Source organism: Cornus florida, unplaced genomic scaffold, assembly GCF_030987335.1.
Source record: "Cornus florida cultivar Cherokee Brave unplaced genomic scaffold, ASM3098733v1 CherokeeBrave_3.0.0_Hap2_Chr03, whole genome shotgun sequence".
NCBI classification, from domain to species: domain Eukaryota; kingdom Viridiplantae; phylum Streptophyta; class Magnoliopsida; order Cornales; family Cornaceae; genus Cornus; species Cornus florida.
In genome coordinates, this window is record NW_026775573.1 from 53,543,327 (window position 1) to 53,567,265 (window position 23,939).

Consider the following 23,939-nt stretch of genomic DNA (forward strand, 5'->3'; position numbering starts at 1 on the left):
GACCCAAACATCGCATCACTTGATGCAAGGTTGACGGGACGCCCTGAATTCTGTGAATCCATCCTCTGCCCATCAAGAGGTTGTAGGATGGATGAATTTCCACGACCACAAAACTTTCAGTTAAAACTCGCTCAGCGGCTTGTAATGTCAATTCCACCATTCCAATGGGTTCCACTCGCTTCCCATCAAATCCGAGCAACGGATTTCCTGTGGGTTTGAGTTTTTCGGGTTCAATCTCCAGTCGGTCGAACGTCACCCTGGGCATGACATTCGCACTACTTCCTGGATCAATCAGAACTCTCCGAACCAGGCATTCTGCAACCGTCAGACCGACGACTAGTGGGTCTTCATGAGGAATCTGAACGCGTAGCAGGTCCATTTTATCAAACTTTATCGATGTGGACGCGTTCTGCTGGTGCAAAGCATGCACACTGCCAATTCTTCTTTTCAGCTGGGCCTGGCGTAACCTCGTTCTGAGCAACTCTTCTGACTCCGTCGTTTGTTCAGGCCGGCCATGAATTGCGTTTATAATCCGGACGGGCTGAGAGTTGTGTTGGTTCGGCCTCTGGTTTCGCTTGATTTGCTCAGTCGGGCGATTATGCTCTTGCGCCGGACCTTGAACATAGCTTGCAAATTCCCCCTTTGCGATTAGCATCTCTACCTGCCTCCTTAGGTTCCTGCATTCGTTAGTCTGATGCCCAAAATCACTATGGAAAGCACAATGTTTAGTCTGATCCCTCTGTTCAAGAGGTTGCCTGATTGGCAGAGGAGGACGAAACTTATCTTTGTTCTCCTGATATAGCCTTGCTAAGGTGACTCTGAGTGGAGTGACTGATTCCTCCTCCCTAGGCCTCTTCTCCGCCTTCCATGAGGGGTGACGTTGCGGTAGAGCTTGTTTTTGCCGGATCTTGGCTTTGGACTTCTCCTCCGTCGAAATAATTGACGTCTTCCTTGAATTAGCTGCTTCTTCCTCCTCAAGACGAACAAAACCGTCAGCTCTCTCGTTCAGCTCGTCCATTGTCTTTGGTGTATTAACCACCAAGCTGGTGTGGAACGGCGTCCCCCGGTTCATTGCGAGTTTAAATGCTTGGACTGCTGTTGACGGGTGACACTCCATTACCATGCTTTTAACGAGGTTGAACCGGGTGAGAAAAGCTTAGAGCCATTCATCCTCATGCTGCTTCATTGTGAAAAGGCTCGATACATCCTTAGCCGGACGTTTATTCCCGTAGTACTGGCTTATGAACTTATCGCATGAGTCCTGGAAACTGGCGATTGAGCCCTGAGCCAGATTCTTGAACCAATTGAGAGCTGGTCCAGCCAAGCTCGTAGGGAAACATTTGCACATCAAAGGATCATTATTAGTATTCAAAGCCATTTTCAACTGAATATGGTATATGTGATCGACCGGATCGGTTGTTCCGTCAAACAGAATGAAGATCGGCATGGAAAACTTCTTCGGATTCGGCGCGTTCATAATTTCATCAGTGAACGGCGATGCGACCGTCCTTGCTGATGAACGCAATGCTTCATTTTCCCTTGAAACCGTGACGGAAATCCCCGATCGGCAGATCTTCTTTCTGAGCTATGGTAATCAACTGTCGCTAATGAAGGTCGGTATGGCGGATCGAACGACCTGTCCTCCGCAAATTCACTCCGCCATGGTGACGCAATCCTATGTTCATATGCCGGTGCTTCCTCCCTTATAATCCGTTTGTGATGCGGTTCCAGACGAACAGATCCTTCTCGATCCTCTACTCGGCTGACATTCGAAGGCAGATTACCGATTATAACTTCATCACGACGTGGACCACCACGATTGACATCTTCTGGATCACCTTGACGATCAGCTTCGGACGGTAAAGCTCCCTCTCCTTCAGGAGGTGGCCTCGGAATTGCAGGAGCCTCACGATGCTCCATTCCAGCTCGTAGCTCTGCATTTTCTTTCCTCAAAGCATCGATCATGTTCATTAGCTCATCGAGCTTTGTCTGCTGGCCGTTCTCCAAAGGATTTGAGTTCGCCTCTCCGATCATCATTCCAGATCGGAGCAAAGTCATCAACTGCAGACTTCTTGACCAAATCGGAGTTCTGCTAACGCGCGCACACCAGATCTGAACTTACACTTGCTGAATTCAGTCCATTACCGGCCGGATTCAGTAATCACAACAGATCGCAATCGCGCAGTTCGCCGGATCAAGCACGGATCTGATCTGCTTGGATCGGACGCCAATTTTCCGAAATCAACCGGAGCCTGGACTCGTCAAGACAGATCGTATTATTAGCAATGTTGATTCAGCTTTCACAGATGAATCGTCTTCCTCGCAGAATGCGTTGAATAGTTCCGATCTGGAATGATACCAATCAATCCTTCCTGTTCTTCCCACAGACGGTGCCAATTGAAAGTACAAAGAATTTCCCCTTTTACAGAGAGAGAACTTCTTCACTCCAATTGCCTTTTTCCCTCTCGATTTCCCTTATTTATAGACGGTTACAACCTCCTTTGGCCTGGGCCTTATCTACTTCCCTTTGCCTGGACTCAACTTCCCTCATTTTAACATGGGCTTCTGAAATGACTTTATGGACCTGGGCCCATACCGTGCGAACTTGCTCTATCCCGTTTGTCCACACCCGACCCGTCCTCTGCAATGCGGATCACACCAAACCCGGGTCATTTCGGTGTCCTCACCTAAGTTACAGTTTTCAAAACCCTAGTTCCCTCCTGAACTATATCAATCAACCAAACTCTCCTCGAGTCTCCAGGAACATGATCTGCTCGTCAACAAATAAACTGTCTCTATATGCTCTGTCAATAGTATTCTAGTTGTGTTATATGTGTAGTATTCTGCGTAGGAGTCATCTATATAGGCAAAGTAGAGGTGTATAGAGAGTGGTTTGTAGTGTTTTAATTTGAAAAGGAAACTGAGTTTCTGCATTTCTCCTCGATCAATCGAATAAACTCCATTGGCTTTTGATCGAGTGTTTGATTGATCGAAGTATACTGCCGTTCTATCCTCGGAAAATTTAAAATATAGAAAGTTTCCGAAACAATTTTGGGAATCAAACCAGATCAAATAATGTAATCAATAGAAATCTTACTACACGTATGCATGAACCCTAATTTGGCTAATGCATCCAAGTGCTATATTACCTTCTGTGGTAGAAGTTTATGCAATTACCCTTGTGTGTAGCTTAAATTTCTTCTTTGAACCATGAGCAAGAGGTAGCAAGTAAAACTAAATTTTGAAATTTTTAATCAAAACTAGAAATCAAAACCAAAAGTTACAAATTCCAGTTTTGTTGACCTAACAATCTCCCCTTTTGGCAATGTCGTGAAAAAACAAAAAAGAGGCTGAATTATACATCAGTTAATAAATAAAAAATATCTCAATAATCTCATTTGGTGTTTCTAAAACTTCAAACACTAATATAAGCTGCAAAACATACATGAAACTATAATTGTATCATATCAATGTGTTAAGCAAAAATATAAACCAACATAAAAATAAAAAATAGGCTAAATTTCACTGACACCCCCTCAGGTTTGGACAAATATCACATAGAAACACCCTTCGAAAAATACTACTCCTATCACTTAAGTCCAATTTTACATTTCCGTCATTGACACTGTTAAAAATGTGCGAAATGACCATTTTAACCCCATTTTTTTTTAATGCTTTTTAATTTCAAAATATCAGCAATTTGAAAGGATGAAATTGTCCTCGTCATCCTCTCTTTCTCAAACCTGATTTTCTTCTTCAGCTTCTATCACAGCCGCCGCCGCCACTAATCACCAAGCCACAAAAAAAAACCTTAGGTTTGCACAATAAAATCATTCTCCATAGCTATGATCAGTAAAGCTAGTTATGAGAAACAATTACGGAGTAATTAATTAATTCCCTCGTACAGGGCTATAGGTGAGGTAAAGTTTTCTTTGCCGCCATGCCAAGACCAATGCAACTGCTACAATGCACTGATCTCGCTGTCGTTGCTTCCGTGATGAGACTGATCTTGCCGCCATTGCTGGAATACCACGAAGGCACCGCCGGCTATGGGGTTTTGGTGGTGGTTGTTGTGGGGTGGAGATGGAGATGGTTGTTTGGGGGTGAGAAGGTGGCGGTGGCGGTGGCATCACAGGTTGTGGTGGTGGTTCATTCGATTGAATATATTGTATGTGGTAGTTGTGGGGTTGGGATTGCAGTGGTGTCGTTGGGGATTCGTTTGCTGGAATACATTGGTGAAGCTGCTCTGCCTTCCACCGACACTCGTAATTCTTCCACCAATTGGAGCTCTAATCCGGCGCTGGCTACACATCATTCACGGTACATGCCCTCTCCACCGAACAAAAACTCTGACGGACGTATGCAACCACACGTGGCCTTCCACCAACAACCCACGTGTCCAGCATCTCATCTCCACCTTCCCTGCCGGTCACTGCTCCTCCTTCTCCGAATCCTTCCCCATCCTCAATCACCACTATCGTCCGTCACACCCAAAACAAATGGAATATGATTAATATAATTGTAAATTTGGAAAGTATTTAAGGATATTTTAGTCTTTTATCTAATTCTTTAGGGTTAAAGAGTTCTTTTGACAAAGTCAAAGGGTATTTAAGTCATTTTACATGGTATCAGAGCTCTGACACCATGTGCAGGAAACAGTTGGGGTGTGAATGAAAGACGGAACAAACGTTTGTAACGTGATTGATAGTAATTTTCGATGTGAGATTTGTCCAAACCTCAAGGGGTGCCACTGAAATTAACCCTAAAAAATAAAAAATAAAAACTATCCCATTTGCTTACCCCTTGATTTATGCCTGATTATAAATAAATCAATGAACATTTGAAGCAAGTAATCTGATAAAGCAAATAAGCATTCAAACGTGTGTCAGTGAACATGTATGAGTTCTCTATGATGTCTCCATTGATTCCACCCTTTTTGTCACAAAATTGACAAAAATAAATAAATAAACAAAGAGAAATATAATTGAAGAACACAATATAATAAACTTTATAATTCACTAGGAACATTAATCAATGCCGATAAAAAGAAAAATACTCCAACTAAGTCCTATTGACGTATACAAAATTGTTGGAGGAATGTGTTTAAGACATTAATTACATCTAAAACCATAATAAGAAGTAGAAAACTAATAGGTAGATCCACATAGAAAATAAAAACATAATAAGAATATTATGCATCCCCACGAGCACCACCACTTCCTCCAACACCACTTTGAGAACTTCGAATTAAGTCCTCAATTGTGGTTATGCGAGTCTCCATATGATCTAGGTGACTCAATAGTGGTTATGCGAGTCTCCATATTATCTAGGCGATTATGCACATGCTCGAGATGACTCGTTGTTGATCGGCATGGTGCAAGTAAAGGCCTTGTAGAGGTTGCTCCAGATTATGCAAGTCTTCATGTGTAATATAGGGAGCGTTTGGAAGTGCCACTTGTGGTTTCTGAGCTTCCTCTTCTTCTTCATCATTGCCATCACCTTGAGCTTCCTCCTCTTCTTCATTGCTAGAGTTGTATATCATTTGCTTATGACACAATGCTGAAGTGAGAAGAATGACAACCCATTGTAAGGATGTCTTTCCTAAAATACCTTTTCCCTTTGCCATCTTTTTTTGAAAGTCAAAAGTGACTCCAAAAGTGGTCTCGTAAATGCAACAAATGAGTTGGGGAAACAGTAAGGCTTTTCTCTTGCTATTGTTTGATCTGGTGAGGATCATATGTCTAGCAATTAATACGGGGAGGTCAATCCCACTATTCACACTCATACAGTGTTATTAAAGGCTCAAGGCACACTAAGGCACTAGAGGTCCTTTGGAGCCTAGGTCCACAGCGAGGCGCGCACCTGAATGAAGTGAGGCGCACAATTGAAACTTTAAAGAACAGAGAGAGAAGAGAACTAGATAAAGAGAGAGAAGTAAACAAAGATGACAAGAGAGGAGTAGTGGAGAAGAGAGAGAAGAAGAAGAAAGAACTGACATGGCTTCGTCGTTCGCCTCTGCAACTAGGGCTTAGTCGTTGGTCTCACAGTTTCACTCTTTCTATGTTCGGTTGACACTTTAACTCTTGAGCTTTCTTATTTGTTTATTCTTTTGAACAAAAGTTCCTTCTCTCATATGCTTAGGCTTTCTTATTTAGTTATTAAGTTGGCAAAAGTACCCTTTTTGGCTTAAGAAATAGAATAATCATTTAAAAAAAAAACAGTGAGGCGTGCCTAGATAGGATGAGGCGCAACCAAGGCGCACGCCTAGTAAACATCAGTGCTCCCGGGATGACAACAGACGCTAGACCTGCACCTTAAGCCTAGGCGCGCCTTTAACAACACTTCACTCATGTAGTAGAAAAATTCTACATGTTGGTGTGACAACTCCACGTGGTCCTAGGCTCGAGATTGGATTCCAAGATCTTGTTAAAACTTAAAATTGAGGCTTGAGGTTCGTTTCCATGAATCATGCTAGATCAAGAATTTGTGATGCACATTTGATTTTGTTGAGGTTAGATATAGGAACACAATATTCTTTTTTGAATGGTAGAACCAATATGTGGCAACTTTGTGGGCGGGTGTGTGTGGGTGGGTGCGAGGCACCAACAGGCTACCATGCTGGCAGGCTACGGGTGCACAATGACATTGCCTGGGTGTGGAAAGGGAAAGTGCTATATGTGTAAGATTGGTACACTCCAAATGGCACGTGGCCTTTTGGGAGAAAACCCAAGAACAAAACCGTGTGGGCTCGGGTCCAAAGCGGACAATATTATACCATGTGCTGGAGTGGGTCATTACACAATCCACCTTCCAGATGAGGTGCACCAGTCATAGTCTCAATATTCGAAGAAGTGATCTTGAAAACAAAACACGGTTGTATGACGATTTGAATGTGTTGTTGACAAGGTCGAACTACACTTGAACCGGTGTGATGAACGGAAGACCACTACTCGTTATAGGGAACGACCTTTGCCTAGACCTTCTGATGGTATCAACTCCATATGGCTTGAAATCTTCTAGTTTGACATTACTTTCAAGAATGAGAGAACGCCCTTTGAAGATGGTGTTGTATCTCTCCTTTTTTCTATGTGGATAAAGATGGTGTTGTATCTCTCATGTGTATGGTTTTTAAGAAGATGGTCTTTGTCCATCATGGACGCATATATTGGCCTTTCTTTTGTAGGACAATTCAGAGATTTCTCCTTCCTTGGGCGTTTGGAAGCACTACAGGAAGTACTTGGACATGCCATAAGAACTAGAATTGGTAAGTTCCACATAAAGAAAGCCATTGTTGTGTGAAGAAGTTGGGCGGGTGCGAGGCACCAACAGGCTACCACGCTGTCAAGCTATGGTGCACAATGACATCGCCTGGGTGTGGAAAGGGGAAGTGCTATATGTGTAAAATTAGTACACTCCAAATGGCATGAGGCTTATTGGGATAAAACCCAAGAACAAAACCGTGCGGGCTCGGGTCCAAAGTGGACAATATCATACCATGTGTTGGAGTGGGTCATTACACAATCCACCTTCCAGATGAGGTGTTCCAGTCATAGTCTCAATATTCGAAGAAGTGATCTTGAAAACAAAACACGGTTGTATGACGATTTGAATGTGTTGTTGACAAGGTCGAACTACACTTGAACTGGTGTGATGAACGGAAGACCGCTACTTGTTATAGGGAACGACCTTTGCCTAGACCTTATCATGGTATCAACTCCATATGGCTTGAAATCTTCTAGTTTGACATTACTATCAAGAATGAGAGAACGCCCTTTGAAGATTGGTTTGTATCTCTCCTTTTTTCTATGTGGATAAGTAAGATGGTGTTGTATCTCTCATGTTTATGGTTTTTAAGAAGATGGTATTTGTCCATCATGGATGCATATTTAGGCCTTTCTTTTGTAGGACGATTTGGAGATTTCTTCTTCCTTGGGCGTTTGGAAGCACTACGGAAGTACTTGGACATGCCATAAGAACTAGAATTGGTAAGCTCCACATGAAGAAAGCCATTGTTGTGTGAAGAAGTTGAAGAGAGTGGCTTAGAAGTTTAGAGAGAGAAAACAAGAGGGCTGGAGAGCGAAAGCACTTGGAGGGCAAGGAAGGGTATGAAGTTGGGTGTGAGTGGAAAGTTGGGATTTGTTGGAGAATATTATTATAGGAACCCTGAATTAAATTACTCCTTGACAGAATGTTGCTATGAGATTTGTTACCATATTTTTATTTTACTTTCTCTTGAATTCCTTTAATATAAATACTTGTAAATCAAGAATACTTGTAGAGCAAGTATTTTCTATTCTCTAGCTATAAGTCTTTCTCATTTCACGGTTTTCACCTATGAATAGAGGTGATCATTGTATAAAAAAATCAAGAGAGCATAATAAAAATATGTAGCCCTTTGGGCTTTGTATGCCGTGGATGTAAGCCCTATTGTCTGAACCATGTATATCCTTGTGTTCATTTTCTATTTCTCTTCAATTTTGACAGGATTCAACCCCATTAATAGATGTTTATGGTCCTAATCCTACACTAAATAGGAGTGAATAGGGTTTGGTAGGGGTTAGAAGGTGAAAAGATAACGAGTCGTGTTTTGTCATTTCAACTTTTTAACTTGCTCGATCGATTGACCGTTCAATTGACGTATACTGGGCAAGCCTTGATCGATCGATATCTACTGTTGTTGAATCAACGTTCCGATCGACTAGCATAAATGCACCGCATGAAGTCCTGTTAGATATTACCTTCGTATTTTTTTTCTTTTTTGTTTCTTCTTCTCTACCTTAACGAGTTTTTGATGTAACTTGCAAATAGGTTCACCGTGTACTTCTGGATATAGTTTCAGCGGCTGCAAATGCTACACCTGGACTTGGTCGATATCCTCCTTTTAAGAGAGAGGTAGCTATTCCTTGCAGCTATACATTCTTCTATGGGTTGACATATACATTTTTTGTGAATTTGTAATTGGGTTTTTTGTTTTTGTATTTGGGGGCGCTCCTCTTGGAGCGTGTTTTTAATGATACCTTACCTATCATTTCTTTTTTCATGCTTTGCTCATACTTGATATTTGTATAAAATAACTAGGTTGTGGCAATTGCAACTGATGCACTGGATGGTTTTAAGAATGAAGCTAAGAAAATGGTGGTTGCCCTTGTTGATATGGAGCGTGCATTTGTTCCCCCACAACATTTCATCCGTTTGGTGCAGAGGCGGTATGCATAATTTTTGGACATTGACCAATGATAGTTTTGCTGATGTTGTCTGTTTATTGTACCAGTCAGTAACAAAACAGAGAGCACTCTGTGAACTGCTAAACACATACATAATCTGTTACTGTATTTTTTTATTTCTGGAGATGGTTGTTCTTTCTTTCATTCCATTTCAATCATATTGACTATGCTTTAACTGGATGATTCGTAATTACAAAATTGCCTCATTTAAAAGTTTATTTTAAGAAATGAGTGTCAGCTCTGTAGAGCTAATTTTTTTAAGTTTTTATTAATATTCTTTTAAATTTTATTTTTTGATTGCTTTGTATAATTTCAAAGGATATTTTGATGAACTGTTACGAGGCAACATATTATTTAACGGAAAAATAAAATCTTCCTGGAATTGAAATTGTTGAGGGGGAAAAAAAACTCACAAAGATGACAAAATTTGAGGTGGAGGAAGCATTTGCATATAAGTTATTGATAATCGCTATTAACATTTAAAGGTTTTCTTTTCTTTGAAAATGTTGTGAGTAAACTTGTTTGCATAGATTGGCTTTTGAATCTCGTCGTCCCTAGATGATTTGCCAGGAAGCATGTAAATTTCCCCAAGGAGGCTGGTGAGGTGGCTGACATGTAACACACAAATATCAGCTATGGCAGTATATTTATCGCACATGCTTAGCCAATTCCTGCGTCTGAATAGAATTCCTTAATTCTAAACATACATCAAACATATAATTTGTATGTGTGACACTTTCGGATGCATTTTCTGTATTTGTTCAGTTTTTATTTATTAGTATTATTATTTTTTAATCTCTGGATAAAGGAAAGATTGTTTAAAATATGAAGCCAAGAGACGAGTGGGAGGAGTATAAAAAGTAGGAAATGTTATACCCTTATTTATTGTCAATTTTTTTTTGCTTTATATTCATTTTCTATGCAATAACACCATTTCTTTTTTATATTTTATATTTTATTTTATTTTATATAGGTTACTTTTTTACGGCCGAAATGGAATTTATTATGTCGAAATTCCATCTATGTCGTGTTGTACCATTGCCCGTGTTCATGCTTTGGAGTTAGTTTTGGTCCATAATAGATCAAAAATGACTCTTGTAGTGATTCACCGATTCCTGGAACATTTAAATCAACCGTTGTGCAATCAAAACTAGGGAAGTCATCTTTTGATTTGACCGCAGTCTTGCACTGTTAAGTGGCTTCTTATATTTTTCCTAATGGGGTTATATTATACAAAAATAAACATGATGTACATTGCAAGAGAGTTGGGGCATATCCTCACTTTACTGTAAGAAACAAGTCAGATTCTAGAAGAAGAAAGACAGACAACAAAAAAGGAAAAAAAAGAAAGAAAAAAAATGGAGCTTAGTTCATATCATCAAAACGTCCTACATTTTGACTTCCAAAATGTCAAGCACTTCCCATCATATATTCCTTGCAATATCATCAATAGTCCTGTTCTGAATGAACTTGTCATGCATAATCAAACAGGCAGTAAGAGCTACTCTAGGCCTCACCTTTATCCAGCACAGATCAAACCAATTTGCAAGTGTTAATCCCTTCTTGGGGGCCCTTGTATCTGTATCTTTCTGTTCTATTATAGCTATGTATCATTGTATAGCTCTGAAGGTTCCTTTTTGAGGTTTAATTATTTGTTTGGTTTGCTTTGGTGTTTGTCTGATGCTTCCATATCTAATTGTCTTGTGGATTGAACTCTGTTGTTTGACAACTGATTTGCGATATGGTTCTTTGTGATGCATGATCAGTTGTTTAATTTTTGACAGGATGGATAGACAGCGACGTGAAGAAGAGCAAAAAAACCGATCTTCTAAAAGGCCACTTGAGGCAGACCAATCCTCACTATATAGGGTATGGGTGCTTTTTTCTCTATGTAGGACTGTTAATTGCTTATTTTCTGTAAATTATTGTTTGATTAGTTCATGACTGCCACATTCTATGCTTTTCTTAATTTCTTCTGTCTTCCATTTAGGCAACAAGTCCTCAAACAGGAGGCCAACAATCTGGGGGAAGCTTGAAATCCATGAAGGATAAATCCAGCCATCAAGATAAGGATGTACAAGAGGGATCAGCCTTGAAGACAGCAGGACCTGATGGGGAAATAACAGCAGGTTCATGGATAAACATTTCCTCGTCTTTATTACCAGTCTAACTAATGATGGTTTTATTTTCTTCCCGGATTTGTATATTTTATTCACATAGAATACAATGAGTACAATAGATTCTGAGGAGGACCCTCACAAAGAAGCTCAAAAGCTGAGAAAATAGAGGGGGGAAAAAAAAAAAAGAAGCCCATAAAAGCACAGAAAAGTGATTGACTAGAAAGCCAAGTCTCAACTAAGCAAGGTCTGTAGATCAGACAAAGAAACATTAAATAGACTCAAAATCTCCAATCAGACTGAAGTAGCTATTTCCTCAGCATTCATGGTTGTATCTTCATGCAATCTTCTATTCCTTTCACTCCAAACACTCCACATAGTTGTAACAAAAAAGTCTCTCACCAAATTTTTGACTACACTAGATGGAGGAGTAGTTCTGAAACCATTGGATAACCTGCTGGAAAGAGGCTAACTGAAGCAAGCATTGACAATACCATTCCCATATAGACTGAGCAAATGGGCAGTTCCAAAACAAATGCGAAACTGAATCTTCATCCCCTCTGACAGAATGCAGCAAGAGAAATGCCTCTCTTCTTCAAATTAACACCAGTAGACAAGGCATCATGCATGAATCATGATCAAAACCGAAGTTGAAGATGATACCAAGAAACTGTATTACTCTGAATCCTGCAAATATTCCATGCATTGCTAAAATTTAACCTGCCGTGCTTCCACTTGATGCTATCCTCTTCTCCTGAGTAACTACAGTTCCTGAAAATCTCAGAAACAGCAACAGGCCATGATGATGGAAAGGACCATTGATTGCCATTCCATAGAAGATAGAACAGTTACTGTGGAATTTCTCTAAAAATCATGAGTCTTCTAAAAATCTACAAAGTAAATCAAAAGTGTTATTTAGTATCCACATTACAGCTACTGAGTCTTCTGCTATGCAATCATGCATAGGCCAATTTTGAACAAACTATCTAATGGCCTCACATCTATTGGCTACCCATATCAGGTAGTTTGATTTCTTGTTTCTTCCCTACCTTAATATTGGTTATTTCGGAAAATTTGGGCCTCTATTGCCTTTCAAAAAGAGATTTGATTTCTAATCATTCTTTCCTTTCTGCTTTAAAAAACATTGAATTAACTTGGTAACATGGTGGTGCTTTAAAAAATATTCTTTGACCGTATAATATTTACCTGCCATTGTTTTTTGGTTGTATCTGCAGGATTCTTATTGAAAAAAAGTGCAAAAACTAGTGGTTGGAGTAGACGATGGTTTGTTTTAAATGAGAAAACTGGAAAGGTTAGTACTTATTAGTACAGCCTTTCGGCTAACCTAAAGTGAGAAAACAGAAGCTTAGAGCTTTTTAGTATATCCCATGTCAACTTGTTTAAGTGCTATGTACGATGCTGTGCATATCTTTTTATATTTGTAAAATTTTTCCTTTACTGATAGGTTGTTTCTTTCTTTCATTTTTTTTTTTTTTTAAAAAATATTTTTTTAATCTCGTCTCATCTATATATTGGGATTATCCACTTAAAAGTTAAAACATCATTGCAAACTTCTTCATTAGTGTAATGTGGATACTAAAAATCTACAAAGTAAATCATGGTATCAACATTTTATATTAGATACTAACTCTTGTTTAATCCTGGTACTTTGCTTAAAATAAGGAAATGATAGAATCATTCTTATTTCATCAGTATAATCCATTTCTCTAAGCATCTGGGCAAATTGGCATCTTTTATATAGCTATTGCTATCATTTTAGCCATGTTTATAGATGCAACAAGTCTTGATTGGAATCCTCATTTTATATTTGCCAGCTTGGTTACACCAAGAAACAAGAGGAACGGCATTTCCATGGTGTCATCACCTTGGAGGTACGAATTCAATTGGCAGTCAATATTTTGAGTTCTAGACAAGCATTTAATTGTATATTTCTTGTGTTTGACAGTGTGTTCAATGATGTTCTTGTGGCCTTTTTTGAATAATATATCTCTGACAAAGTATTTCAAACAAATCTATAAATGTGCATCATATTTGGAACTTTGTTAATGAAGTTTGAACTTCGAATTGGATGCACTATGCCTCTCTTGCTAATTCGGTATTGGTAACCTTTGTGGAAACATTTAAGCAATTTATAAATGTGAAAGGAAGATTTAGGTTGTAATCTTTTGTGTATTGGAATTAAGAGCATATTTTCACTTTTTTATAAATTGAATAAATGGAAAATTTTATTTAATTATGTATGAAAAAAGGAACAAGTATAACTAGGAATAAAGAAAATGGAGCAACTTCTTTGGGCTTACCGATGCGCATAGTTTCAATCTAAATGTGTTGGGGAATTCTTTTTGTATCCCTCTATAGTGTTGTGAAATGCCTTGCATTATATAACCACAGGATACATTATATCACTTTCAGTAATTGTGGGCCTTGTGGTCTTAGCAATAACTTTTGGCTGGGGTCTCAAAATGTAACTGGGATCCTTTTTTGACCTTCTTTCATATGTAATCCCTTAGCTGTTTGACTGGCTGGTTGCATGACATAGGGTTTTGTGTTGAGTTGAGAGGTGAAGCAAGATTTTTTGTCATAGGTTTTGTCATAGGTTTGTCATAATTCATTGGAAGAGGGTGAAGACTTATAATGAATAAACTTTGAAAAAATGGATAATGTGAAAAATCCGATGAAGTTGCATACTACATAAGAGTAATTGTGTGGGTTACAGATTCAGGAGAAGACTGGCTTGTTTGAGTATCTATTTACATTCGTTATGTTAGTCTATTTGTTGCTGAACTTTGGAGTGAAAATTGATGAAAAGACAAGGGTATAGTCGTCATAACTTCTCTGCCCCTTCCCATGACTATCTGGTTATGACATTATTGTTTAGGAATGAGAGTTACAACTAGATGAGGTGATTGCAGTTCTCTTGATTAATGAGAAAAGGAAGAAGCTGATTGTTGATAACATGTGGAATATTAAAGAATATATATATTTTTATACAAATATAATAGACATATGACGAGGTCGTTCACAGTGTTATGGCCTGTGGTTTGTGGGTTCATAATTGGTGGGGAGAGGAGAGGAGAGATGAGGAAGAGTATGAACAATCTGCCACAGCCTCCTTTTCGATCATCGCAGTCCATCCATGACGTTTTATTGCTGTAACTGTTACCTAAAGATCTTGGGCCGTTAGTGGTCAAACCTCACAAAGTTCTTATCTGGAGTGAAAGTATAGATAAAGAAGTATTTAAATCCACAGGCAGCAATTTGTTGGATTTAAAAAACTTCAGTTCGCAGATTGGTAACAAATTAGCTCTCAGATTATAGATTCATGCACCAAATGTGAGTTCGTCTTCTCTCATTGATGGATTGAGGGACTCTGCCTCACTGCATTTTTACACATGTATGAGAAATTATGTTCATTGCAACATTATTATTATTTTTATTTTTGTATGAGTTTTGTTTGGGTAGTCTGTCCTAAGTCATTTACATCAGAAGACCGAAACTATCCCATTTAGATTCTAGGCTGCATTTACTTTGTTAAAATCTTAACATTTCTTTTGATTAATGTTTTTCCAAAAATTTATTATTGTTATTGTTATTATTCTTTTTATTTTTATTTTTTATTACTATATATATATATATATATTTTGGCTGAGTTTCATTTTCTACAAAATTTGATGGTTTATGTAAAAGATACACCACTTGCTCTGTTACATGGACTCTTCAAAAGTAGTGAAGTACCCGTGTCGTACATATATCCCTCGGACATGGGTATTGGATATGTGTCCAACACTTTTGTTTAGACGTGTACTTAAAAAACATATCCAATCATTCAATTACATTATATTATTACTTTAAAAAGAGGTAAATATCTATATTGAATATTAAATTAGATAAAAACATTACTTTACTCTAGAAAATAAAATAAAATAATTAATAAAATGAATATTTAGCCGTGTCCGTGTGTCCTTTTGTTTGGAGATTTGACACGTCCGACACATGGATACATACCCGTGTCCGACACCCGTATCCCATTTTATACAAAATTTGATGGTTTATGTAAAAGATACACCACTTGTACATGTATGTGTATATGTGCATTAATTACATAGGAAATGAAATAAACAAATAAGTAAATTGATGTGTGTGAATTAGGACGTTGAAGTGGATAACTACCAATGCCAGAATAGGTAGCTAGATTGAAGAACAACATAATGAGGTTTTAGTTATAAGATGACGAAAGAATTTTCATGTTTTCTTTAGGTAATTAATTAATTCACCAGTTAGGTGCTCTTCCCTGTGAAACTGTTTTAGACAAGATTGTAGTTCTTGGACGAGGCTAAGAGAGTAAATTTGCAATTGTCTTCTGTCATCCAACTTTTTAGTATGAGTTTTGAAATTAGTGCTCGTAGTGAAGTAGTTTATATTTCTTTCTCGATGAGGAATCTCTCTTGTAATCTTTGAATGAATTGTTCAGGAATGTAATATTGAAGAAACCTCTGATGAAGAAGAACCCCCTTCAAAAACTTCCAAGGATAAAAAGGGAAATGGACCAGATTCTGGGAAAACACCAAATCTTGTTTTCAAGATAACAAGCAGGGTTCCATATAAGACTGTTTTAAAAGGTATATATTCATCTATAAGTTGCAGTAATATGTTGCTTGTGAATTGTTTTTGACTCCCTTTCTCCTGTTAACTGTAAAATTTTCGTTGTTCTCACAGCTCACAGTGCAGTTGTGTTAAAGGCTGAAAGTATGGCTGATAAGGTCGAGTGGTTGAACAAGTTAAGAAATTTGATTCAGTCTAAAGGAGGTCAAGTGAAGGGTGAATCTAGTCTTCCCATGCGACAAAGTCTTTCTGATGGTTCTCTTGTGAGTCATAATTTGATGCTTCTTGTTTGTATTTTCCAAATTTATAGCACAACTAGACTCTGTCATTCTCTTTTTGTTTAAAGTTGCATTAGGTTTTCATGCCCTCTAATTCTTCTCTCTTTCAAAGTGGCATTATCAATGTGAGTATGAATTTCTATAGGAAGCAATGAGGGGTCTCTCTTGTTTCCTTTCCAAACATTACTATCAAAGGTTGATATTCAAGTTTTAACAGTGTCAAACGTGAATTCTTGCATTCATTTTTTTTCCCCAGCTGTATGCAGTCTTTTCCTATAATTTTTTTTTTTTCCTATACTTTTATATTGCTTTAAATATGCTTTCATTTACTTGCACAACTTAGGATACAATGGCCAGAAGACCTGCAGATCCGGAAGAAGAACTTCGATGGATGGCTCAGGAAGTACGTGGTTATGTTGAAGCTGTTCTAAACAGCCTTGCTGCCAATGTCCCAAAAGTTAGTTTTTTATTTTCTCAATGCAGCAGTTACTCCTATATTCTTTTGGCCTTTTAATATTCCTTATGGTTGTTCTGGTTGTGTAGGCGGTTATTCTTTGTCAAGTCGAGAAAGCAAAGGAAGACATGCTGAATAAGTTGTACAGTTCTGTCAGGTTAGCTGTGTCTCTTTTTGTCCTTAGGATGTTGGATGCACATTGTTTTGCTTACTCATAGGTAGGTTTTTCTGGTTTAATTTGCAGCATTCCTGATGTTTGCTTCTGTTTTCAGAGTTTTAATACAAATATAGTCTCTAAGCAGAGGATTCACTATTTACACTTTCTTTTTTCTATAAAAGAAAAATCATATGGTAAGATGTAAAGAAAAGCTTTTCATAAACTGTAAAGGAAAGGTTTTTGTGGGTGTTAGGTATATGAGTCATATGGTCGCATATTCCTGCTCAAAACTAGAGTTGTAATGTGTCAAAGTGTCTTGAGTTGTTTGAGGACATCTGTAGAAGACAAGGCAGACAAAGAAGTGCAAAGAACACGACATGAATCTTGCATTAGAAATCACATAGATAGGGCAAAGGTAAATTGACCTTAGAAAGACCTAATTTGACCTAGTTTGATCTTGGTTGGGCTCATAAAAATGTTCTAAAAGTGTTTTTGAAAAATGACTGAATGGTTTATCTAGCTTCCAAAAGACTTTGATCGAAATGGTCGATTGATCCTGATGTTCCAGGAAAATTTGTTTTCAAAAGCAGTAAGCATTGATTGATTTGTCGGTCGATCAAAACTTATAGTGTCAATCGAATCATGCACACACACTTTAATGGAAAAACTCTCAAATCAGAATTCTAGAAGGATTTTACTTACCATACTATACATGGTTTTCTAATATTGGCTATAAATATGGGGATATGGTCAGTCTAGGATATCTATCTGATGCCACCTTACCAAGTTACCAAGAGGAGACAATCAAATCGTCTTTAGAGCAATATAGAAACGAAATAAAAGAACAATGCAAGTGAAAGGAGAATTGCAAAGGAATTGTAAAGCAAACCTTATTTGCTGTAAAAAAATAAACTCTTCAACTAATCCTCCAAACCGTATCAGTTACAAGGCTTTATATAGAGTTTCTTCATCCTAAATCTTAACCTTATATTAGCTAACTACCAAATATAAATTAAAACCCAAATAGGAAAGCTACTGAAAATCAGAAAATTACACAAAAAAAGGAAAATTTCAAAATATGGGAAGTTTCTAAAAGAGACAAAGTTAATTGCAGAAAATTAGGTTTCTCTGACTGCATCACTATCACTCACAGGTGCTTTTAATTCCTTACATATTATTGAGAGAATTTAGAGAGAGAAAACTTTGAGAATCAATATAGGGTTCTCCATAGATTGCCATATTATATTTGATTATGATAATCAAAGCAAGGATTTGAATTGAGAATATCTATCTCATCATCAACTGAGTTCTTTGTAAAGAATGAGTTGATTCGACGGCTAGTGGTTGAGACTGAAATCACTAGAGATTTGTGGGAGCTGATGCTGCTAATGAGCAGACAGACGACCTGGAGATTTTTGGAGAAAGGTTTGACGTTCGTCTGTGTCAGGAGGTAACTAGGGAATTCTTGGAACAAGTTTGTTCACTTGGGTTGTACTTTCTTTTCACATATTGGATTTTGGTATGCCTGGACCAAGGGCCAATGTTTTTCTCTGTTTTGGGGTTTTCACGTAAAAATCTTGTGTCTCCGCTTTATTTTATTTGTTGATGCAAAAATCTGCACGATTTGGAGCTGGGGGCCTTTCCTGCAAGAAAAGAGAAGTGACGACTGGCGTGGTGCTAGTCGGGTGCACTCTGACAGTCAATTTAGTACTTGACGATAAGGGGAAGAAGAAAAGACACTTTAGTGGAGAATTATGTCGTACCTTAATGGGTTGACCGACTCCTCATTTTATAGGGAGTATTGGTATTAGTGTCCACCTAGGGAATTGGTTTCCTTGATTTGTTCATCACGAAATAGGAGAGTCAATGTAAAAGTTAGTTGTATTTATCTTGATCACTTGTAGTCTATCCAACCTCTTGTCTCCCCGTATAGTTGTTAAAGGTTCAAGGCGTACCAAGGCGCCAAAGGCCTTTATGAGCCCAAGCTCAAGGCGCAGTATAAGGCGCGAGCCTGATCGAAGTAAGGTGCATGTATATAATAATGCATAGTTAAACAAATATTATTATCTATATTCATAATCAAACAGTAATTGTAAGTAGTGAACCATAATTTTATGAATTTTGTTAAATATTTTATTAGGTTAAACAATACGATATATGATATAAAATCTTTTAATTTTATAGTCATCAAATAAAAAGAAAATGATATGAATAAATGATTAAAAAATACAAGGCGCGACTTTTGTGAGCCTGGAGCCTACTAAAAAGTATGAGCCTGATTGAAGGGGTCTGCCTGTAGTAGGTTGAGGCGCTTTAGCTGAGGCTTGATGAGCCTAGGGCTTTTTTGGAGCCTAGGCGCGCCTTTAACAATTATAGCTCCCCGTGTTGCTTGGACTTCTGAATTGGTCGAATATTTCGTATCAGTTGCTGCTTGTTCCCAAGGGTACTTGTCACATGCAAGGAACGTCAAGTCACTTATGTTCTCCTTTTCCAATATATTATTGTTTGTCTGACCTTTCAATTAGGAAAAGGAGAACATAAGTGACTTGATGTTCCTGCGCGTGACAAGCACCCTTGCGAAGATACGGAAAATTCGATCAATTAGGAAGTCCAAGCAACACCAGAGCCAAGAGGTTGGATAGAATACAAGTGGTCAGGATAAAGACGACTACCTTTCTCATCGACTCTCCTATTTCGTGATGGTCAAGGGAACCAATTCCTTAGGTGGACACTACTACCAATACTCCCTATAAAATGAGGAGTCGGTCAACCCATTAAGGTACGCCACAATTCTCCACTAAAGTGTCTTTTCTTCTTCCCCTTATCATCAAGTACTAACTTGATTGTTGGAGTGCATCCGGTCGGCTCCAAACGGTGCAGATTTTTGCATCAACATTATTTATATGATTGCAATTTAGGCACTTGATTAATGTAAATTTATTTTTTTTTTTAAAAAAAGAAGAAAAATTAACAGCAAAAAGTAAGTAGCAAAATGATATCCATAATTACCTTTTCACCCCCTATAGATCAAAATTACTGCTCGTTATAGCCTTGGGTAACTATCTAGCTCACTTTTAGTGAGCTAATTTTTTCAAACGCTGCTGGGAGTAAATGTTTGGTAGTAAAGGACATAGGTTTTGTTATACACGGTGATTTAATGCAAGAAATGTGTGCAAAATATAAAGAGTGTGATACATAAATGTGACATCATGCAGTATTTTTAAATTTATGTTGTATTTGATATTTGATGTAAAACATTTTTTTTTTCCCCTTTCTACACAGGCATATTCATCCAGACACAATCTTTCTTGAGTTTCTTGTTCATTATGTTTTGTCTTTCTTGTTCAATTATTTTTTTTCTTCTCTTCTTAAATGTTTCAACCTAATTTTTCACATAATGGTTGGTAGTGCCCAAAGTACAGCAAGGATTGAAGAGCTGCTCCAGGAGGACCAGAATGTCAAGCGAAGGAGGGATCGCTATCAGAAACAGTCTTCTCTTCTTTCAACGCTCACCAGACAACTTAGTATTCATGATAATCGAGCGGCTACTGCCTCAAGTTTCTTGAATGGTGGTGGAGCAGGTATGATAGCTGGAAATTTGCATTGCTACTTTTTGCTTTACTTTTCTTGCTTTGTTTTTGCTTCCTCTTGCAAGCACTAGCAGGAGAGTTTGGGGTGTTGGGCTGCGTTTGGGGTGTTGGGCTGTGTTTGGTTTGTTAAGGGAGCAAGGCAGGTGCACTAAAAAAATTGATCTTTCGGAAGCATGTTCATTCCACAAAATTTGTTTTTCAGTCAGTTAGCTCTTTGATAAGCATTATAGAAGAGCCAAAAAAATGTCGTGTGTGTTAGCTCTGTGCAAATCAATCTACTCTCCTCACGGGTGCATCTATAGGTTGGCGTTGAACATGCCCATATCACCTAAGTTTACTCTCTTATTTTATCGCTAATAAGTGCCACACCTAATTTCTCCCTAATCCTTTGATTATTAATGTTATGTTTCCTAGTTTTTCCTAGCATCCATCTTAACATCCACATTTCCGCCACATGGATGCTTTGTTCGTGTTTCTTTTTTAACCCAACATTCTGCTCAATATAAGATAGCTGGTCTAGTGACCTATTAACTTATTTGGTATTCGTTCATCGCATAAAACTCCACTAGCGTTCCTCCACTTTGTCCAACTTACTGCAATTACACTACTTGCATCATCATCAATCTGTGTGTCTTTTTGTACAATTGATCCTAAGAATCGGAAAATTTTACTTTGAGTAATGCTTTGGTCTTGAATTTTGATTGCAACATTATCATTTCCTATAGCACCATTAAATGTATTTACCATGTATTCCGTTTTAGTTGTACTAATTTTTAAGCCTTCTGATTCTAGTGCCGTTCTCCAACCCTCTAATTTTATTGTTACGGCTTCCTTAGCGTTATCTAATAGCATTATGTCACCTGCAAATAACATGCACCATGGAAGGTCTCCTTGCAAGTCTTTCGCTATTTTCATCCGAAATTATTGTAAATAAATATGGTCTTAGCGCCAAACCTTGGTGACCCCCTATGATATGTCTTATATGAAGTATGAACTAGGATATTTAGATGATATAGTATTGTCCTATTGTTTTAGCCACCTACAAAAGCAATTTGTCTTGCTCTTTTGCATATGGTCTGTCCATAATATTTGGTGCATTAGGAATAGCATTGAACTAGGTGAATACAAATGATTTGAGGATAAGAACATAAGAACTAAAATATTATCAATACGTGACCAAGGGTTCATAATGATTTTCACTAACCTTTTACTACCGGACTTTTACTCTTATAGAATATATCTTTTGCAGTCAGTGTTCAGTTTTCAGTGGTGATTACTCTTGCCTAAGTGAACAGGCTATAAAGGATCCTCCGGGGTATTACACAACTAAAGAAGGCACAAGTAGATCGTTTCAAACGTGGTATATAAGTCGAACAGAAGTTAGGATCGTACTGAATGGTTTGACCAACTGTAAGATCAATTGAAATGGCAATTGCAGCTGATTATATATGTTAGTATATCCATTTAAAGAGGCACAACGCCATCCACATCCTTAGGTTGAGTGTATGCTGTGTACCAACATGATAAAATCATACTTGTTCAATTTATATGCAAAAAAATACGACTCTTAAATAAGGGGTTCTATTCTGAAGTGGAAGATATTGTGGACTTCATTTAAAAAACATATCATTTTGTTTCACTACTTGAACACTATTTGTTACTGTTTCAATCTGTCTTCTTCTTCTTTTTTTTTGTTCCTTTTCAAGCGGAATTGCATGATATATTAGTAAATTGTTTCTTTGAATTTAATGTTATATAACCATTGCTTTAAGTATTTTCATAATAAACTTGAAGGACAATGTTGTCGGTTAGACAACCCTTTTCTTTTCTTCTTTTGTGTGTGTGTTGTTTCGGTGGTGGTTGTTAATGAGACTTTGTAAGCTCATTCCACACTACAAATTGGTACACTACCACTGGATTGACCAGAGACTTTTATCTACTATTGCGATATTTGTTCGAAGTTTTCAGATTCCAGGACCCGTCTTCTTCTCACTTCTCTCAGTTTGTAATTTCTTTTTTTTTTTTTATTTTTAAAAATTATCTTGTGTATATTTTTATTTGGGCAGAAAGCAGTCCAAAAACCCCTGGACCCCCATCCGGTGATGACTGGAGATCTGCTTTTGATGCTGCTGCCAATGGTCGAAGTGATTCATCTAGGTTTGGATCCAACGGTCACAGTCGACGAAACAGTGATCCTGCCCAAAATGGTGATGTAAGCTCACGCTCAAACTCGAGCGGCCGCCGCACCCCTAACCGATTGCCGCCAACACCACCACAATCTAGCTCCGTTTATAAATATTAGATTAGATAAATCTCAGGATGGATTAATTCTTGCGTTATTTGGGAATGTGTTTTGCTAGTGTTCCCTGATTGAGCTCCTGTCGAGCTCGTATAGTGTCATAGTCACTCTGTAGAATCGGATTTTGTCTCTCTTTGTAGATAAATATAACTTTAATACTGGTTTTCCCCCTCATGTTGTGGTTACTGGATTTTGAGGTGTACTTGCAATGTGTGCAACTGTCTTTTTTTTATTTTTTTGTGAATATTGCTATATTTGTGCAATCATTCACTGTATGGTACATACATTTCTACAAAAAAAAAAAAAAAAAAAAAAAAAAAAAAAAAAAAAAAAAAATCTAGAAAATATTATTTTCATATCGTCTTTATTGAACTTCAATGAAAAGCCTTGAGTTTGCTCTACTAAGAGAATATTATTGCGGAAGCAGATTCTATTGGACTTGGTTTTGCAGCTTCTGCTGATAAAATTATACGGTTTTTGTTCACGTTATGAGATCCCAATCTGAACTCGTTTCTTCGTCACTCACTATTGTCTACAGCAACTACTTGGTTAGTCTCTCTTTCTTTTTGTCCACTGTTGCAAGTTTGTCTCTCTTGTTCATGCTCAGTTGTGAGTTCGTCTCTTTTACCTTTTATCCATGTGTTTGATTCTTTCCTTCTCATTGTGATTGAAATCCTAGAAATTGGACCAAATCTCGAGGACGGTGTACAGGTAAGAACTAAGTATCATCCTAAATATATATATATATATATATATATATATATATATATATATATATATAATGAATAGCATTAAACAAGGCAGATCCTTCACAAAGGCAGATCCTTGTTGTATATATATATATATAGTAGACATCGAATATCACAAATTAAGGATAAAATCAAACGTTAAACTGTATGGTGAACACCAGAAACAAAGTAGTAACGTGGACCGAAATCCTCTGCGGCGCAAGCCGGTGAGTAAATTAGAAAAGTAAAAATACACGAGGTAAAAAATTAAAAAGGAAAACTTTTGTATATACACACATATATATGGGACTAAATCAAAATCTGGGACTAAATCAAAACCAGACTAATTTCTTGCTTTTTTGTCTCTCTCTACGCAAATATTTCCCTAACCTACAACTTCTTATATATTGCAACATTTATAGAACAGAAAGTATGTTCTAGAACAGATGGTATACTCGCAACTTTTTGT

At 37.6% G+C, this 23,939-nt stretch overlaps 1 protein-coding gene across 1 annotated transcript in view; it reads left to right on the plus strand.

Moving 5' to 3' along the window:
- The window catches only part of LOC132300550 (dynamin-2A-like), a 47,522-nt gene extending 24,514 nt beyond the window's left edge, over nucleotides 1–23,008 (plus strand). The window contains exons 11-22 of the mRNA XM_059797679.1: nucleotides 8,809–8,892; nucleotides 9,079–9,206; nucleotides 11,009–11,093; nucleotides 11,215–11,353; nucleotides 12,577–12,653; nucleotides 13,177–13,233; nucleotides 15,834–15,981; nucleotides 16,079–16,227; nucleotides 16,586–16,699; nucleotides 16,786–16,853; nucleotides 20,262–20,434; nucleotides 22,510–23,008. Coding sequence (XP_059653662.1) covers nucleotides 8,809–8,892; nucleotides 9,079–9,206; nucleotides 11,009–11,093; nucleotides 11,215–11,353; nucleotides 12,577–12,653; nucleotides 13,177–13,233; nucleotides 15,834–15,981; nucleotides 16,079–16,227; nucleotides 16,586–16,699; nucleotides 16,786–16,853; nucleotides 20,262–20,434; nucleotides 22,510–22,745 — 1,458 coding nt within the window. The 3' untranslated portion in view covers nucleotides 22,746–23,008. The remainder of the gene's footprint in view (nucleotides 1–8,808; nucleotides 8,893–9,078; nucleotides 9,207–11,008; nucleotides 11,094–11,214; nucleotides 11,354–12,576; nucleotides 12,654–13,176; nucleotides 13,234–15,833; nucleotides 15,982–16,078; nucleotides 16,228–16,585; nucleotides 16,700–16,785; nucleotides 16,854–20,261; nucleotides 20,435–22,509) is intronic.
- The last annotated feature ends 931 nt before the right edge of the window (nucleotides 23,009–23,939 follow it).